Source organism: Barbus barbus (genome assembly GCF_936440315.1).
Source record: "Barbus barbus genome assembly, chromosome: 46".
Taxonomy (NCBI): Eukaryota; Metazoa; Chordata; class Actinopteri; order Cypriniformes; family Cyprinidae; genus Barbus; species Barbus barbus.
The window spans coordinates 22,443,575-22,464,398 of record NC_136724.1 but is presented as its reverse complement, the minus strand read 5'-3'; the positions used below and the strand labels follow the sequence as shown (position 1 = coordinate 22,464,398).

The following is a 20,824-nucleotide window of genomic DNA, read 5'->3' as shown; positions in this document are numbered from 1 at the left end:
GATTTTCTCAATATTTAGTTGTATCTCAGCCAAATATTGTCCTATCCTAACAAACCATACATCAATGGAAAGATTATTTATTCAGCTCTCAAATGATGCATGAATCTCAATTTTGGAAAATTGCACATTATGACTGGTTTTGTGGTCCAGGGTCACATATAAGGTCACATGACACCAAGGGCGTAGAATTTAGTAGGGCATAATAATTAAACATATGTATATGTAACCACTGTTGTGTTGTAGTTTCGGCTGCATCTGAAATATGTCAAACCATTGATAAAAGCTACCTGAGAAGTTAAATACGCTTTTGAATTGAAACAGAGCTCTTCGAATCTCTGAATCAGTTGAACCATTGCGTCTCAAAATGATTCACTGTTTTGAAGTGCTCCAATCGGATCATGTATCGAATCATTTGATTTAGATCGGAACTTCATTAATCCTTTTATTCAGATCAGCATGTTGGAGATCCTATTGCCAATCTTTACACTTTTACTACAAATACCATGATTAAACTGTGGTTAGTGTAAAACCATGGTTAATTTGCGGCTACCATGTTTTTTGTTTTTTTTGTAGCAAAACTATGGTTAATTTTCAGAAGAGATGTGTTGCCAGGTTAACAAAAAAGCAATATATGAACACCTTATGAGGACACATAGGATGAATATAGAAATAGAGTTTTGATTGCTTTAGGATTAGCAGAGCTTTGGATGGATTCCATGTATTGTCTAGACCAGCTCTAAAGAAAAGAGAGGGTTAGAGACAGATTTTTGTTTATGTATGTGAAATTTAGCTAGCAGGGAACACGAATGAAATTATGTTTTGCTATATTCTCTTGAGTAGTCAAACCATCAAAACCTCTTTAAAACTGCTGCTCTAATGTTGTTGGTTTACATAATTAAAATGGTCTATTATTGTCTGATTAATTGAGTATGTTAGCTACCACAGCTATAAATAAAGACTTTAGATGACATGAAGCTGAGGAGAAAAGTCTGTTATAAATGTGAATGTTGGGGTCGTTGGATGGGGAGGCGAGGGGGTTGTTGCCTGCTATGTCATGTCTCTCCAATGTCAAAATCCAATCTGTGTCCTAGCATGACACACATCGTGCAGAAGTGTTTGGTGGATCGAGTGATGCATTTTACCCCAATCTCCCCTATTTGAGGGAGTCTGTTTAGACAGATGTCGGTTTCGGGGTTTTTGTGTGTGTGTGTGTGTGTATTTGTATTTAGTTTTATATAAGATCCAAATGTTAAAGAGGAAAATTTTCACGGTTTAGTCTGAATATATAGTCAGCATTGTTATTTTTGTAGTGTGCTTTTGTCATTTTTATTATTATTATTTAATATTTTTAATTTAGCTTTAAGCTAATTTATTTTATTCATTTGTTTATTTGGTTTAAGTTTTAGTAATTTTAGCAGATGCCAATGCAGCATTTTTATTTTTCATTGACGTTTTTCATCTAATATTATATTTTATATTTTCATTTTCTACATATTTAAGTTTTACTAGTTTATACCTTAAACTAGTTTGAGTTTTAGTTAACAATAGCAACGCTGGTAGTAAATAATCATGTATTTCCAAGTCATTATGTGAGCTACTGAAGGAAAGGAAGCATGAAAAAACGAGTCTCAGAGGAGGAGGATGAAAAGATGAGTGCAGGTCAGCTCACAGCCACGAGAAGACTGAGAGCCTGAGAGAGATCAGAAACTCATCAGGACCAGTTATTCTTCCATGTTTGTTTGTTGCTCTCTCTCTGTGTTTGCAGTATGTTGAAGTGGACGCTGTTGGTGGTGTGTGTGCGTGTGTGTCTGGGTCAGAATCCGATCAACACTGACCCAGCAGAAGAAACTGAACTGACCTCTGATCAACACGACCATGTCACACTCAAACAGACCTGTAAGAGAGACACACACACACACACACACACACACACACACACACACACACACACACACACACACACACACAAACAGTCATCTGATGTGTGTTTTTCCTTACACTTGATTATGATGCCAACTATTTGCTATTTTATTAGTTTCTTTTCTCTGTTGTTCATTTCGGTTTAGTCCAGTTCAGTTAATTTTTTTATTTTTTCATATTTTTTATTTTATTAGTAATATTTATTATTAGTTTATTTCATCATTTTTATTATTATTATTATAATTTTTAGCTATTCCTACCAGAATAGGTGCTGTTTATTTTAAGACTTGTTGGGTTGAGGAGCTTTATTATTAGTAATATTTATCAGTAGTTTCTTTACATTTTTATATATATATATATATATATATGTATGTGTGTGTGTGTGTGTGTATATATTATTTTAAGATTATTTATTTTTCATTTTATTTTATATTATTTTTGATTGAGCTTTTCCTACTACAATGTAGGTGTTGTTCCTATGATATTTTTATTTTAAGACTCGTTGGGTTAAGATGATTTTTTTAAATTGTATTTTATTATTTTATTACATTTATCAGTAGTTTCTATCCATATATATTTATATATTCTTTTATTTTGAGATGATTAATTTAAAAAAATATTATTAATATTTAATTATTTTTATTTTGAGTTTTGTCTATCAGAACATGCTACAATATAGAAGCTGTTCCTATGATGAATTAATTTGAAGCTTCACTGACCTGTGTGTGTTTGTTTTACACTGACAGATGTTTATATGATGAAGAACGATAATAAGCTGGCTGTGTTCATCGCTGCTGCTGTAGGAACACTGATGCTGATGGCTGTGGTTTACTGCATCTACAACCAGTTCTACACCAAAAACATTTACTCACACACTCATCTGCATGAATCAGGTACTTGCTAAATAAACAGCAGCATTCATCCCTCACAATCCCAGAATGCATTGCAATAAATGCTTAAAAACTATCCAAGAGCTTAAGTGATTATAATGAAAGTACTTTGAATTAATTCTGTATCGCATGGCCTAGTAAAATGTTTAATCTAATTTAAAAAAATATTATTTCACTTAAGTTGTGTGCTTATTCTTTTAAGTAGCTCCAGATAGATTCATGAAACTATAACGAGGTTTTGTACTCGCTCTGCTTCTGTCTGTCAGATAGCGCTCTGGATCTGAGCAGCTCGTCCCCGTCGGTGTTTTCTGGTTATGTGATGGAGGGATGGATGCAGCAGAGGATGGAGAAAGGAGGACGGAGTTACGGCTCTCTGTCTGACACTCCTTCCATAATCACACTCCCTCCTCCTCTTTCACCTCCTCAGCGCGCGTCTCCCTTTCACTCGCTCTCTCTGTCCAGACCGCCGCCTCTGAGGACTATTTCAGCCCAGGATCTGGAGAAGAGCTTCCTCTGAGACTCTGTGTGTGTGTGTTTGCAGGGGGTCAGTTTACAGCTGTATGCTGAAGTGATGTGGCTCCTGACACCTTATACGGCTTCTAACCTCTGCTGCAAACACTCAAATCTGACCTTTAACCTCTCCAGATCTGAATGCAGGGCTGCTGTTAATATGCTTGATGTAACAATCTTTAAATATTTAATCATCAGAATGTTCTGTTCTCTATAGTGTGTTCTATTTCATTTATTTTTGCTATGTTGTTTTCTGATAGTTATTTTCTATTCATTTTCTTTGCTGTTATTATGCAGAATGTAACATTGCTTACATATTGTGATTTTAATGTTTTATAGTTTTTCACTTCTATTTGCTATAGTCTATTGTTAATGTTTTCATTCTTGTTCTATTATATTCTATTTAATTTGCTATTAATATACAGAATGTAGCAGTCCTTAAAGATTAGATTTGAATGTTATATGTTATTCTTTAAATATTTAATTATTAGAATATATGAACTAGAATGGAATGAATTAAAAAAATCTAAATAAATTGAAAAAAAGCATGAGTTAATACATTTGGTATCATGAACAAACAGTAAACAGTTATTTTATAGTACTACTTAATAAAAGTTACTGTTGATTTCTACTTAAATTTCAAGATGTAAAAATTAAAATTAAATGCATTATCTACAAACATGTTTACAAAAATAGTTTTTTAAAGAATCTCTCCTGCTCACCAAGGCTGCATTTATTTGATCCAAAGTAAAAACTTTAATATTGTGAAATATTATTACAATTTAAAAGAGCTGTTTTCTATTTGTATATAGTGCAAACTGTAATTTATTCCTGTGATGCAAAGCTGAATTTTCAGCATCATTGCTCCAGTCTGCAGTGTCACATGATCCTTCAGTTTATTATAAAAGTACACTAGCCTTGACTGATTAATGCAACATTTAAATAATTTAGTTCATTGCTAGTTTATAATACCTAATGCCTTTCATAATGTTAAACATAAAACCTTTCAACATTCATAAATAAGATTTTTGCATTGTCATCTTTAAATGCTCAAGTTCGATTCAGACCCAGATCGGTTCTGGAGCTTTGTAAACCGTATCTTTAATTGTAATTACTCAGTAAAGTGTGTCCAATGTAAAATTATATGTACAGATGTTTTTCCAGGAATATTAACAATGTATGAACATGAATGAACATTTCATGTTTGCAAAATGATACAATGGAATGTTTCTAAAAAATTTGAAAAAACTGCTTAGTGGTCTGGCTACTGTTTATGAAACTGGACGTTCTGAATTTACAGAGAACATTCAGAAATAACGCTTTTCAGCTCAATTTGCAAAACGTTCTTAGAATATATATATTTTTGTTAGATGGTAAAACAACTTTCAGCTCTTAGTTCTTGAGTTGTCAACTGTTTGTAGTGGCGTATTGTGTCCACTAAGTGTCTCTCATTTGCTCTGTGGATTAACAACAGACAGATAGTGTGTGTGTGTGTGTGTGTTACGGGGATCTCTCTCTCTTTCTCTCTCTCTCTCTCTGTGTCACACACACACACACACACACACACACACACACACACACACACGGGTTTTGTCGTGTGAGCACGCTGCTCTTCACTCCTGCAGATTTGCTCTAATCTGATTTCAGCACCGCGGACAGTGACACTCCATCCATGTTCATTAAACCACAGCAGCTCATAAACTCCGTTTAACCAATTGAACGGTTTCTCTCACTCTATAACAGTGTTTACTTGATGCAACTCACACAATGAAGTTGTTTAGACTCACTAATGCTGCTTTCATTGTCTTTGTTCGCTGCTCCACTTCATATTTCCCATGAATCGATTGACTGGTATTCCTTTGGGAAAGACATTCCTGGAGTCGTGTTTGTTAAACATTTGAAGTTTGTGGATGTGTGCGTATGTGCGCGCTCGCCTGCGCATGTGTGTGTGAGTATTAGTGTGTGTGTGTGTGTGTGTGTGTGCGTGCTGTAGGTGGAAGGTGGAGCAGGAGCGCACAGAGTCCTGTCGGTCCCGCGGTGGAGTTGTAGAGGATGGAGGTCAGACCTGATCGCTTTAAAGCAGCAGCGGCGAAAACACTTGGACGGATAAACCGGTAAGAGACGAAACTACATGCAACTTTTAAAAGAAATGCCAAAGCTGGTTTATAGCCTACGTGCGCATTATTAGTGCAACGTCTAAATGATGCATATTTAAAGCATTAAGATATAGCTTAATGAGGTTTATTTCTGATTTAAAAAAAAAAAACTGTTTGGTTGCTGTTTATGAGAGCATTTAATGTAAAAAATGAAGTGTACTAGATGGAGGTGGGTGGATTAGTGCACTACATGACCGTCAACACACAGTATAGACATACTGAAGATGAAGATGTGATGTTTGTCAGTCTTTCAGTGCTGGTATTTGTTTCTGTCATTATAAGTTGAGGAGATGCTCATTAGTGTAGTTTTTTTTTTGTCTTGTGTGTATGTGTGTGTGTGTGTCTTCATTAACCAGTGTGTTCGGAAAGACCAGATTAACTCGACTGGACTCTATTAATAGCGACTATTGTCCGGTTTGTGTCGTCACATTTCACCTGTCAGGTGACCACTTCTGTCTTGTATCATGGCTGTCTAAAGATGCTGACTTTGAAACACATGCTCGATAGGTTGTTTGTTTAAGAAGAAGAATTTAAACCCTTCCTGGCAAAATGCTCTTCAATATACATGACCTTAATGTATGATGACTTAACTGCATATTTAAGTCATATTTTATTTATGCATATGAATATATATTTAAATATATTAAATATGCATTTTTCAAATCACAGTATTTGACATGTTATGTTTATGTATAACATGTAATAAATATGATAACAGTATTATAGTAAATAATAGAATATATAGAATTTTATTCTTGTATATGAAATTAAAATGGTATACATACTGTAAAATGAAATTATAGATAGATGCACTTTCTGGAATTTCGGCATTTAACATCCCATTTTTTTGTGAGATTATCACTTCTTGGTCAACTTGACTTAATAACTTAATAATGTATGCCTCACATTCTCATTATAATTTGGAAAAACCAAACGGTGTTCGTAATGTAGTGCAAAAGAACTATATATATTGAAGTGAACTGAGATGTATATAGTTTAATAAAGCAGAAAGTTAAAGAACTGAATATGAAATTACTTCTAAAAACAATCTCTGTAAAATTGCAGGTCAGAATGTTTTTGTAATAAATACTGGCTAAGTATTAATGGGGCTATTAATAATTCACGATATTCAAAATCTGATATGATATTTTGATTCAACTGAATAATTACAAGAATTCTGAGGGTGATTGATACTTTTGTGCTTTATAGCTTCCTGCAAGATGTTTTATGAGTAAATTTAAAAATGTAAAATAAAAATGATAATTTAAAGTAAACATTGATTGATGAAGTACACTGCTCTTTTTATCTTCAAGGACAAGCAGCCTTCATTTTTAAATAATGATATAAACAGATGAATATGTTAGTAATTTAAATCAGTGTTTACACTTGTAAGGATGGATTCAGTTTTTCATTAGCATACGGAGAAAAACACAATCTCACACACACTCTCTCTCTCTCTCTCTCTCTCTCGCTATCTCTCTTTCTTTCTTTCTCTCTCTCTCTCTCTCTCTCTCTCTCTCTCTCTCTCGCTATCTCTCTTTCTTTCTTTCTCTCTCTCTCTCTCTCTCGCTCTCGCTCTCTCTCTCTTTCTCTCTCTCTCTGGATTTTGAGCAGCCTTTAACACGTAAATCCAGTCCTGAAATAGATCTCCAACTAACCTGCTGCTAGTTAAATCCTCTCTCTCTCTCTCTCTCTCTCTCTCCTGGAAAGCCCCATAAGTCATAGCGGCCAGTCGTCCACGTCACGCTATTATTTGCTATTATTTGTCTGGACAGTGTCATAAAACTGTTAGTTCTTCCTGGACAATGTGAGGATGTTGTTACCTATAAACGGCCATTTAAAAGCTCAATTCTCTTGCATGGATTCCTCTGTAATCAGATCAAATCAGATCAACAGGTTATTATATCAGCCAAAACACTCTCCTTCGGCCGTGATAGAAACTTGTCTTCTCTCGAGATGATGCCATGCTCGTCTGGCTTTAATGCCTTTTCTTTCTGTTGTGGTTTAAACAGTTCTTTGTTGAGTCTTGTGGTGTGGTGTAGGGGTAAAGCTCAGGTTTTGTGCTGAATGAGTCTTAATCAAGGCACTTAACCTCCAGTGGACTGAAGCTGTACCAAGTGTTTCTGTAAGTCCTGTCAGATAAAAGTGTCTCGCTAGACTTTTGAGCATCGTCAGAAAGTCTGGTCTGCTTCACAGCTTATTCTGGACAGGAATTGCAGTTTTAGATGGGAAGTGATAGTGACTGACACATAAAGTGACCAGCAACAGATGTATTCTCTAGTGTACCCTCTTTTTTGATTGGTAAAATTACTATTGAGAATATGAAAATTATACCACAATCATTTTGAATTCACAATATAATAATATATGAAGTAATGCGATTGACATATAAAGTGACCAGCAACAGTTGATGTTTTTTTGTGACATTTTAAGGGCAGGTAAATCTGAAAATCTGCAGAAAGGTGAGAGAATTCAGGATTTCTGTCCACATTAAACGACACTGAAAATAATGTAGGGTAGGATTTACTTTGAAGTCATTTTTACTCAAAAGCTGCAAACAAGTTTCACGAAGAATTGCAAAGAAGCTGCATGTGACACATTAAATTAAACATGAAATTAAATTACTACGACTTAGTTGATAGTATTTTCTAGTGAAATGTAATGCAGCAAGTCTTAGTTTTATTACCACTGTAACACAGTCTTAAAAATAAAGGTGCTTCGTGATGCCATAGAAGAACCTTTTTGTCTAAATGGTGCCATAAAGAACCTTTAACATCTGAAGAACCTTTCTGTTTCACAAAAGGTTCTTTGTGGTGAAAGAAGGTTCTTCAGATCTTTCACTGAATGGTTCTTTGTGGAACCAAAAATGGTTCTTCTATAGCATTGCTTGAAGAATCTTTTGAAGCACCTTTATTTTATTTATTTATTTATTTATTGCAGTGTAATAAGAAAAGTAATGAAATAAGAGTATATTCACCAAAGTACAGTGTACTATAATATTTGAATAGTATACTATTAATATTTTGAATGAACTTTTTCAGTTTAGTTTGTTTAATTTTTGCCTCGTTGTTCATTTAAAAAAAATACTGTGTAGGTGTAATTTCTTTGTTCAGTTATTATTATTATTATTATTATTATCAGTTGGTAATAATAAAGGTGCTTCAACTTAAACTTATTTTAGTTAGTTGCCTAAGAAATATTTCAATATATGTTTTTTCTAATTTTAAGTTTTCTGTCCAATATACAATTTATTTCAGCTTTTTGAATGAACAGAAATGTTTTTAATAGTTTCATATTTAATTACACCTGCACATCTCAATGATTAAGCTTAACCAGGATTGTAATCTGTCAAACCATCAGGATCTCTCAGTCAAGGCCTTTCTTTCACTGCATTTACCTCTATAAATGTAAGATATGGAAACTCAAGTACAGAGAATAAAGAACGGATTGAGGAGAACAGAAGGGAAGAATGGATGGATGAAGGGGGAGGGAGATGGAGGAGGAGAAGGGCGGCAGAAAAAGACTAAAATAGAAAGTTTGATCAATAATTCAGGCTCTGAGGAACATTATTATTTCATCAGCAGCGCTGAAGTACAGCTGCAGTAGAGCTGTAACCTGACAGTAAGAGCACCGTGTGTCTGTACTTAACACTCAGCACAGATTCATCTGGACAGTCGGTACTTTAAAGACTGTATATGGGACACATCTGATATAAAAGTGTTACAATATAATTCATTTTTGGTGTTCTTCAAGTCAAGCTTTTGCTTATATTTAGGGTTAGTGATATGCTCAAACACTCGATTGTCTGCATCATCCTCCAGTGTTTGTCTCCAAACATGAATTATTCCTCAAATCATGCTTTTACTTCACTAAGTGATCAGAACCACCCTAGAAACCACATAGCAATGTGCTAAAGCCACTCTTTAGGAACTAAATAGCAACACTTTTTGCACAACCATGCACAACAAAAACAGTGGGTTTTGTACAGACAAACACCACAAAATCATAATTTGACTAAATAATGAATATATAATGTGATTGTGTGCTGTTAGTGGTTCCAGTCAAATGAAACTGCTGCTCTCATAGCGTGTTATTGTGTGTTTAATCTGGATTTGATGTGACACGTCAGTTCATTATAAATGTGAACTGGGAAGTGTTTAAATTCTGCTTCATATTTTTGTTTTATGAGTGCTGGTGAACATCCAACAGAGACATTTTGCCAAAAAAGCTCAAATTGTCTAATTTTACTAATAATATGCAGTGGTTTTGTCGACTTTTGTTACTTGTCACGGGGTGAGATCTTGCGTGGAGCCCCAGATCGAGGGAGATTATCAGTGGTCATGTATGTCTTCCATTTTCTAATAATTGCTCCCACAGTTGATTTCTTCACACCAAGCTGCTTGCCTATTGCAGATTCAGTCTTCCCAGCCTGGTGCAGGTCTACAATTTTGTTTCTGGTGTCCTTCGACAGCTCTTTGGTCTTGGCCATAGTGGAGTTTGGAGTGTGACTGTTTGAGGTTGTGGACAGGTGTCTTTTATACTGATAACGAGTTCAAACAGGTGCCATTAATACAGGTAACGAGTGGAGGACAGAGGAGCCTCTTAAAGAAGAAGTTACAGGTCTGTGAGAGCCAGAAATCTTGCTTGTTTGTAGGTGACCAAATACTTATTTTACAGAGGAATTTACCAATTAATTAATTAAAAATCAGACAATGTTATTTCCTGGATTCTTTCCCCCCATTCTGTCTCTCATAGTTGAAGTGTACCTATAATGAAAATTACAGGCCTCTCTCACATTTTTAAGTGGGAGAACTTGCACAATTGCTGGCTGACTAAATACTTTTTTGCCCAACTGTATGTGTCACTGACGCAATATTTAGTTTCCTGCAAGTGATTTAAAAAAAACTCAGAGATGAATCACATAATAAATTGTGTTGATTTGAAGCTATATGTATATATATACAGTGCCCTCCATAAGTATTGGAACAGTAAAGACAAAATTGCTCTGTTGGCTGTGGAGTCAAGACATCTGCAAATATGATTAAAAGATGAATATGAGACAAAACTACAGAATGTCACATTTTATTATTAGCCGTTTCAACACATACATGTTTTACCAAATAAAAAGAACAGCACTTTTAGAGTTCATCCCTCTCATTGATGTGAGCATAAGTATTGGGACAGTTGAACATAAGGCAGATATAAAAGATTAAAAGCTATTATTTAGTTGCAGATCCCTTGCGCACAATCACACTTCTCAAAAGAGAATACAGCACAATGTTATTTAATTAATTTGCGTTCTCTACTAACTAAATTTCACATACATAAACAACCCTCTCTTTTCTTTATTCAGAGTTGATCTAGAAACTACCCAAAGCTCTGTTAATTCTAAAGCAATCAAAACCTTATTTCTATAGTCATCGTATGTGTTATCTTAAGGTGTAAATGTAGTACTTTTTTGTTAACCTGGCAAGACATCCCCTCCGAAAATGAACCATAGATTTACTAAAACAAAACAAAACATGGTAACCACAAATTAACATTGGTTTTGCTACACTAACCATAGTTTAACCATGGTATTTGTTGTAAAACTGTAAAGATTTGCGATACGCGCTCCGAAGTGCCGATCTGATTCAAATAATTAGCGATGCATACTCCAAAGTTCCGATTTAAATCAAAAGATTCACAAACCCTCTCTGAAGTTCTGATGCGAATCAAATGATTCGTGATCCACACTCCGAAGCCCCGATCTGATTTAAATTATTTGTGAACCCGCGCCGAAGTTCAGATCTAAATCAAATAATTTGCGAACCCTGCTCCAAAATTCTGATCTAAATCAAATGATTCACGATATGCGCTCCGAAGTTCCAATCTGAATCAAAAGATTAGCGAACCCTGCTCCGAAGTCCCAATATGAATCAAATTATTTGCGAACCTGCTCCAAGATCCCGATCTGTATAATGATCCACAAACCACCAGTCACACAAATTACAAATTCAGCATGGTTTTGCTACACTAACTATAGTTTAACCCGCTCCGAAGTTTGTGAAATGCTCTCTGAAGTGCCGCTCTGTCTAAAAAGATTTGCTATCCGTTCCGAAGTCCCAATCTGAATCAAATGATATGCAACAAGTGCTCCTAATTTCCGTTCTGAATCAAAAGATTCACGAAACCGCTTCAAAGTCCCAATCTAAATAATTACTTGTGAACCATCGTTTCAGATCAGGACTTTGGCGCATGTATCGCGAATGTTTCAATTTGCGAAATGATTCACGAACCTGTTAAGATGTTCCGATATTAGTTTTCTTTTCCATAAGCAGCTGATTCTGGTTTTAGTGGTGTTTTATGTGTTGATGTGTGTGTTCGTCAGGGTCCTAGAAAAGCGTCAGGAGAATGGAGAAACGATTGAGTTGTCGGCAGAAGGCCGTCCAGAGCTTCAGGAGGAGAAGGAGCTTCCCGTGGTGGACTGCACGTGTTTCGGTCTGCCACGCCGCTACATCATCGCCATATTATCAGGCATGGGGTTCTGCATCTCGTTCGGCATCCGCTGTAATCTGGGCGTCGCCGTCGTTAGCATGGTGAACAACCACACCGTCTACAGAGAAGGCAAGCCGTACGTTGTGGTAAGTGAGAGCAGAATTTTCAAGTTCTTCAATGCCAAATTTAGTGTCACAGTCAGTCCACATTCTTATGTCTTTGTTTATAGATTTTTAACTCAATGGCTGATTTTTATCAGGACAACTTTTAAAGGAACTAAACTTTTGTAAGATGAACCCATAAACACTTTTTAACATAATTTTTATAATTAACAATTTTTAACATTTTGAATATAAAAAATTAGTTTAGTATATTTTTTGGTGATTTATTGTATTCCTTGTTGAATCTGTATCTGCCAGCAGTAGCCTGTGAAGCTGATATGTGACCATGGAGCACAAAAAAGTCTTAAGTCACTGGGGTATGTTTGTAGCAATAGCCAACAATACATTGTAAGGGTCAAAATTTTTCTTTTATGCTAAAAATCATTAGGATATTAAGTAAAGATCATGTTCCATGATATATTTTGTAAATTTCCTACCATATGTGTGTGTGTGTTTGTATATATATATACACACATACACACATACATACACACTCAAAGGCCACTTTATTAGGTACACCGGTTCAATTGCTTGGTAACACAAATTGCTAATTAGCCAATCACATGGTAGCAACTCAATGCATTTAGGCATCTAGATGTGGTGAAGACGACTTGCTGAAGTTCAAACCGAGCATCAGAATGAGGAAGAAAGGGGATTTAAGTGACTTTGAACGTGGAATGGTTGTTGGTGCCAGACGGCTGGTCTGAGTATTTCAAAACTGCTGATCTACTGGGATTTTCATGCACAACCATCTCTAGGGTTTACAGAGAATGGTCCGAAAAAGAGAAAATATTCAGTGAGCGGCAGTTGTGTGGCGAAAATGCCTTGTTGATGTCAGAGGTCAGAGGAGAATGGGCAGACTGGTTAGAGATGATAGAAAGGCAACAGTAACTCAAATAACCACTCGTTACAAGCAAGGTATGCAGAATACCATCTCTGAACGCACAACACATCGAACCCTGAAGCAGATGGGCTACAGCAGCAGAAGACCACACCGGGTGCCGCTCCTGTCAGCTAAGAACAGGAAACGGAGGCTACAATTCACACAGGCTCACCAACATTGGACAATAGAAGATTGGAAAAACGTTGCCTGGTCTGATGAGTCTCGATTTCTGCTGCAACATTCAGATGGTAGATGGTGAGAATTTGGCATAAAGAACATGAAAGCATGGATCCATCCTGCCTTGTCTCAACGGTTCAGGCTGGTGGTGGTGTAATGGTGTGGGGGATATTTTCTTGGCACACTTTGGGCCCCTTAGTACCAATTGAGCATCGCCCAATCAGATTTTCTGCAATTTAGTCAGCTTTTTATCAGAAATTGAGATTCAAATGGCATTTGAAAGATCGTTTTGGCATTTTTATTAGTTTTTGTTTTTTAAATGTCTGTATAATTTTTATCAATTTTATTTCAGCTTTTATTTGACTTATTTTGGTACATCAAGTATAACTAAATTCTGGCAACTAGCTGAAATAAAATAAAATTGTAAAATATTTAATTTTATTTCAGTTAATATTTTCAATTTACTAAATGTTTTTGCATACCAAAAAGTAGTATGTAGAATGTCATGCAACAATAAATATTTCAAACTATTACGCTACAGTATTGTCACATGACTAGTTTTTTTGTATTTTATTTTTGCTTAATGCAGAGCTCATAGATTAAATTTGGTGCATTTTGTTAATAAAAGCAACATATTATGATTTAAGCATATTTGAGGCAATGCAATCATACTTTTATAGCGGTATTGAAAGATGTGAGTATTATTTATGCATTATTGTTTTTAGTTCTGTATTTTTTTGTGCATAAAACAAAATGTGTCTGTGTTTCAGAAAGCTCTATTCAGTTGGGATCCTGAGACCGTAGGAATGATTCATGGCTCGTTTTTTTGGGGATATATAGTCACTCAGATTCCTGGAGGTTTCATCTGTCAGAAATTCGCAGCTAACAGGTCGGTCATGCCGTCACTGAACGCAGACGTACAGAAGAATAAAACACTCTTCATACAGCAGATACTTCTCTGTTTCTCAGGGTTTTTGGCTTTGCAATCGTGGCCACGTCAGTCCTGAATATGATGATTCCCACAGCAGCACGAATTCACTTCGGCTGTGTGATTATAGTCAGAATACTACAGGGGCTGGTGGAGGTAAATAAATATGTACTAGTACTATTACAGTGCTGAAAAGCGATTCAACACTCTCTCCGTGAAATGCTCTGATAAACTGGCTTCTGGCTCTCAGGTAATGTGTCACATTGAAAGTTTGAATGTGTTGTCTGATGCAGTAGTGGTCTGGTTATAGTCTATGACTTCATCTGCTGTCATTGTCTTTGCTGCTCAGGGCGTATCTTACCCAGCATGCCATGGGATCTGGGCGAAATGGGCCCCACCCCTAGAGAGAAGCCGACTGGCCACAACAGCGTTCTGTGGTGAGGTCATTATTTTTAACAGTTTAATATCTGTGGAAAACTGTTAGTAACTCATTTTAATTATTGCTTTCGGGTTTTACATTCGTATGATAGTTGAGTGTTCATAATAATAATAATAATAATAATGATTGTTAATATTTTCCTTGGTCTGTTTATTAAGTTTTCATAATAATAATAATAATAATAATAATAATAATAAATATTATGAACACTGAATAATTCGTTTTTGTCATCTAATTTTGATTAGTGTTAGTTATTCAGTGTTAATAACAGCAACAACAATGATAATAATAATAACAATAATAAAAATAGTGATTATTATTTTCATTAATGTTGGTTATTGAGTGTTAATAATAATAATAATAATAATAATAATAATAATAATAATAATGATTGTTGTTATTTTCCTTGGCCATCGTTGATTATTAGGTGTTCATAATAATAATAATAATAATAATAATAGTAATAATTATCAATATTATGAACACTGAATAATCTATTATTATTATTGTTGTTGTCTAATTTTGATTAGTGTTACTTACAGTATTTGGCTAGTTATTCTGTGTTGTTAATAATAATAATAATAATAATAATAATAATAATAATAATAATAATGATAGTAATATAAGAATTATTGTTATTATTGTTGTTGTTGTTGTTATGAACACTGAATAACCTAATATTATTATTGTAGTTGTCTAACCCCCCCCCCCCCCCCATTTTTATTAGTCACTTTTGTTATTCAGTAGTAGTAGTAGTAGTAATAATAATAATAATAATAATTATTATTATTATTATATAATTATGAGCACTGAGTAATCTAATAATAAATATTATTATTTTGATTAATAATAAAATTTATTGTTGTTTGATTTAACTAAATAATTAAAACATTTTAATAAATACTACATATAAGTGTAGTTTTCCAAGTGCAGCTGCTGTGAAGTGTGTGTGATTTCTTGTGTTTGTCAGGCTCATACGCAGGAGCTGTGATAGCCATGCCGTTAGCTGGAGTTCTGGTTCAGTACTCAGGCTGGTCCTCAGTCTTCTATGTATACGGTGAGGAAAACCAGCACGCTCTAATAACATATGCATGACTCTCATCTCATCTGTTTCTGATGTTTTATGATGTTCAGGTCACTCAGTGTCTGTTTCTCGTGGTTTCTCTGTCTGTAGGTAGTTTCGGGATCTGCTGGTATTTGTTCTGGATTCTGGTGTCGTATGAGAGTCCAGCAGCTCATCCCACCATCACCCCGGAGGAGAGGAAGTACATCGAAGACGCCATCGGAGAATCGTCTGGACTGATGAACCCGGTGACGGTACGAACACACAGTTTTATATGGTGATGCTAGAAACGCATGCAGCATAAGGACCAGACGACTCTCTCCTCTCATTCTCCTCTCTGCAGAAATTCAACACTCCCTGGCGACAGTTCTTCACATCCATGCCCGTCTACGCCATCATCGTGGCCAATTTCTGCAGGAGCTGGACCTTTTACCTGCTGCTCATCAGTCAGCCCGCGTATTTCGAGGAGGTGTTTAAGTTTGAGATCAGCAAGGTGAGAGAGGGCATCCAAATGTTTCAGCGTTTAGACCAAATGTTTAACAGTCTTCGGAGAAAAAGACCCCTCGAGAGTTTCAGAAGATAATAATGATTATAATATTTTGATTAGTCAGTGTTGGTTATCGAGAGTTCATCATTGATGATAATAATAATAATAATAAAATTTGTTTGTGGTGGTTATTGTGTGTTCATCATTGATATTATAATAATAATAATAACAACAACAACAATAATGGTGATGATGATGATGATAAGAAGGAGAAGAATAATTTGATTAGTGTTGGTTATTGAGTGTTCATCATTGAAATAATAATAATAATAATAATAATAATAATAAAGTATGTTTATTGTTACTGTTAACAGCAACCACAACAACAACAAAATAATAACAATAATAATAATAATAATTATTATTATTGTTAATAATAATAATACAAATACAATGTTTATTGTTACTGTTAACAACAACCACAATAACAACAACATAATAATAACAATTATTATTATTAATAATAATAATAATATTAAAGTATGTTTATTGTTACTGTTAACAACATCCACAACAACAAAATAATAATAATAATAATAATAATAATAATTAATAATAATTCAAATAAAATGTTACAATAACACAATAACCACAATAACAACAACATAATAATAATAATAATTATTATTATTATTATTATGGCCATTTAATAATCTAATAATAATAGTAATATTATTATTGATGTTATTACTATAGTTTATTATTGATAGTTATTAATATTTGATTAGTCAGTGTTGGTTATTCGGTGTTCTCAACTATAATAATCATCATCATCATCGGTGGTGGTTCATACATTTTTATCTCTATACTCTTACTGGATGATGACTAGTGGCCCAAGCTATTTTTGGAGAAACATCTGAGAGCGTTAAACACATCTGTCTGTCTTCAGGTGGGAATCCTCTCTGCTCTTCCTCATCTGGTGATGACCATCGTGGTGCCGATCGGAGGACAGCTGGCTGACTACCTGAGGACTCACAACATCATGACCACCACCAACGTCAGGAAACTCATGAACTGTGGAGGTAAAGTCTGTTTTCATTCTGCAATCTGCTATAAAGGAGCCATGGATGTCATGTGACTGACCCCACCAGAGCTGCTGATTGGCTGACGGAGCGTCACATGTTCTGTGTGTGTTCAGGTTTCGGGCTGGAGGCCACGTTTCTTCTGGTTGTGGGTTTCTCTCACACTAAAGGCATTGCCATCTCGTTTCTGGTCCTTGCTGTTGGATTCAGTGGTTTCGCCATCTCAGGTAAGAACTAACACTATCTTTCAAACGTCTGGGGTCAGTAAGATTTACTTTGAACAAACGTTTTATTAATTCTTTTATGCCGCAAAACTTCAACTAAAACCATAAAATATGTTACTGAAATAAAATTAAATAAACATTAACTATGTTATTTTAGTGTTATTTACTTACTATTATATTACCTAGTTATTTTAATTAGCTTTTATTTTACATTTTTATTTTTATTTAAATGTTTCGTAATTTTCTTATGTGCTTTTGTAATTGTTATTGTTTTTTTGTATTGTTTGTGTTTAATATTTATATTTTATTTTATTTCAACTTTATTTCAATGAACGAAAATAATTGTTTTACTTTTAGTTTGATAATAACTGGAGTTGTGAAAAATAGTTATCACTATTCTCCACAAAATATAATTTGAAAATAATCAGAAATGTTTCTTGAGCAGCAAATTCATTTGTGAAGGATCATGCCACACTGAAGACTGGAGTAATGATGCTGAAAATTCAGCATTGCATCAAAGAAATAAATTACATTTTAAAATATATTCAAATAGAAAACAGTTATTTTAGATTGTAAAAATATTTCACATTTTTACTGTCTTCTCAACCTCTGTCCAAACCTCCAGGGTTCAATGTCAATCATCTGGACATCGCTCCACGCTACGCCAGTATTCTGATGGGCATCTCTAACGGTGTCGGGACGCTCTCTGGCATGGTGTGTCCTCTGATCGTTGGTGCCATGACCAAAAACAAGGTATTAACTTTAAACCGTAGAGGAAGAGAGTGTTTGTTGTGCTGCTTGTGTTTACAGCTGATTCATGCTTTTACGTACAGTAGAACATCTACAGAGATCATGTGTCATTTTCCCACCTCTCTGGCTTCTTGTCATTATATTACATCTCCTTTTCTCATTTTCCTCTTTTTTTCTGTTCATTGGGCATCACATTTCCTTCATGCAAATGTCCCTTCAGTTCTAGCATAACTTTTCTGATATTTCAGCATAAACATATTTACATTACACACACACACACACACAAACCTCCATTCTTGTCCTGTGTGTTTCTCTCTGTAGACGCGGGAGGAGTGGCAGTATGTGTTTCTCATTGCATCACTTGTTCATTATGGTGGAGTTATCTTCTACGGTGAATACCTCTGTCTAATTCCTTCCATCCATCTCTGATTGTACTAATGTAATATGTCGAATTATTGTAATTCATTGAGTTGTAATTTGTTGTGCGTGTTTGTGTAATATGTATGGCACTTTGGATAAAAGTGAATCTCATGAAGAAAATGCTCTTTTTTTGCCTCCCAAAAAACCTAAAACTTAATTTTGCATAAAGAAAATATTTACTTATTAATAATAATACATTTTAATAATACTAGTAATTTACAATATTAATAGAAATTAATATAAAAACTAATATAAAATAGTATTTATTGTTGTATATAAAGATTTTTATTATTATGCCATTTTAATTTCAAAAACTGTAATTTTTCTGACATTTATGCAGAAATCCTACCATGATAATATACTTATCATTTAATAATAAATATTATATTTTATATACTTGTTTATATACTTTAGTTTAACTTGATGTACTACAATAACAAAAACTGAAATAAAAATGTATCCAAGCTATATTTAAAAATAAATAAATATAAAAAGAAACAAATTAAAAAAATAAAAATAAAAATTAATTAAAATACTGAAATAACACTGGCTACAAAAATAGTGAAAGACGTCATGTTATTGAAAACAATTGTGTGGTCCTAAAATAGAATTTAGTTTATTTAGTTAATAATAGGCAGTTTTCTCCTTTTGGAGAAAGTTTTGGGGCTGAACTATAACACATTTCTTGACTGTTTTTGTGAGGTTCACACCTGCTAAATGAATAAATGACACTATAAATCTCGGCTCTCAGTGATGGTTTCTTTTTTGTTCAGGCATCTTCGCGTCGGGAGAGAAGCAGCCGTGGGCGGAGCCAGAGAACATGAGCGAGGAGAAATGTGGGATACTAGGAGAAGACGAGCTGGCGGATGAAACGGAAGAGCTGTACCGCTCAGCAGGTGGCGGCTATGGAGCGACCATCCAATCAGGTGACCCTAATGGGGCAGGGACTGGAGGGGGCGGAGCTGGAGGAAGCTGGGCCTCAGACTGGAACAAAACAGAGGAATACATCCAGCCTGTGGGAACGAACAGCTTCCGGTACGGAGGAGAAGGGAATGAGCGAATGATTGTGAGGCTCAGAGATCAACAGTGAAGCTGGAAGGGAGCGGGAGGGAGGAAAACAATGACTGAATATCCCTCCCCTACAGAAACTGACCGGGATGGAGGAAGTGGTTTTGACCCAAACTAGAAAAATAACATAATTAACATCAAGTCTTGAGTGTGTATGTGTCCGACTTGTGGACATGAAATGTGACCAGTCAAATGTTTGGACATCCAAAACATAATTTTAGTCCTGTGTCCAAACGTTTGACTCCCTTCTCGTGTATTTCAGCAATTAAACTGATCATCAAGTGTTCAGAGTAGCCTACTGTTATGAAATATTACTGCAATTCTGCCTAAATTGTGACAAAATAGTAAAAGGTGGTTCTTACAAATGAAATCCTCTTTTGTAGAACAACTAAAGTATAATTCCAATTAAAAAACCAAAATAAAGCAGATTTAGGGAATTGATCTCATGTGCCAATACTGTGAGGTGTGTGTAGTATTGGTCCTTTTTCAACGAGAATCTCCTAGATAAATACACATTTAAAGACTAGCAGGGTCAATTATTTGGTTGAGCTTATAGAAGCATTGACATACTTAGATTTTGATAGTGATTTTCTTTAACCATTCATTTTTTTGATCTTTTATTAATATTTTTTATGCATTTAATCCATAACCACATAGTAAAGTTGTATTAATTTGTATTGAAGCTTAAACATTTTTTTCATTTCTAATTGATTTAATTAAAACATCGCCTTTATTTTATTTTATTTTTTGTTCTAAGTCCGACGAAAACTATGCCAAGCGCTGACCGAATGGCTTCCACTCGATGTGAGCAACAGGATATTGAAAGATCACTCAGAGACGCTTGTTTCCATTTCACCATTTAGCTGTTTAATCTCACATATAGATGAAAACAGAACCATAAAATGGTATTTGAGAAGATGAGATGATTAAAAAAAAAAGAACACCGTTTAACTCGAATTAAAGTCAGATGTTGTTCAGCACTTTCTCTCAAAGCATGGCACGTGACATTTTTAATATACTCTCGTGTACTCGCACATCAGCATATTAAAGAAGTAGCTCACACAGATAAATAAATAGACTTTATTAATTCTGTGTAAGAATCTGTGGCACTTCGCATAAAGGTGAATCTCATGACAAAATCTCATTTCTCACCCCGTAATTAACCAAAAATAATCTGAAATGTAATTTC

The 20,824-nt window shown here is 34.7% G+C and overlaps 1 protein-coding gene and 2 gene segments (V, D, J or C); 2 read left to right on the top strand and 1 right to left on the bottom strand.

The window, feature by feature from the left end:
• The window catches only part of LOC306864845 (Ig kappa chain V-III region MOPC 63-like), a 684,433-nt gene that overhangs the window by 498,768 nt on the left and 164,841 nt on the right, over positions 1-20,824 (bottom strand).
• LOC306864846 (Ig kappa chain V region K29-213-like) overlaps positions 1-20,824 on the top strand; it is a 764,502-nt gene that overhangs the window by 580,800 nt on the left and 162,878 nt on the right.
• On the top strand, positions 4,902-20,563 carry LOC306864829 (vesicular glutamate transporter 1-like). Its single transcript, XM_079409088.1, has 13 exons — positions 4,902-5,434; positions 11,847-12,099; positions 13,945-14,063; positions 14,144-14,258; positions 14,452-14,539; positions 15,512-15,598; positions 15,716-15,858; positions 15,948-16,097; positions 17,041-17,173; positions 17,290-17,400; positions 18,023-18,150; positions 18,469-18,538; positions 19,341-20,563. Exons 1-13 carry the CDS (start codon positions 5,373-5,375, stop codon positions 19,655-19,657), a joined length of 1,776 nt encoding a protein of 591 aa, XP_079265214.1. The 5' UTR covers positions 4,902-5,372; the 3' UTR covers positions 19,658-20,563.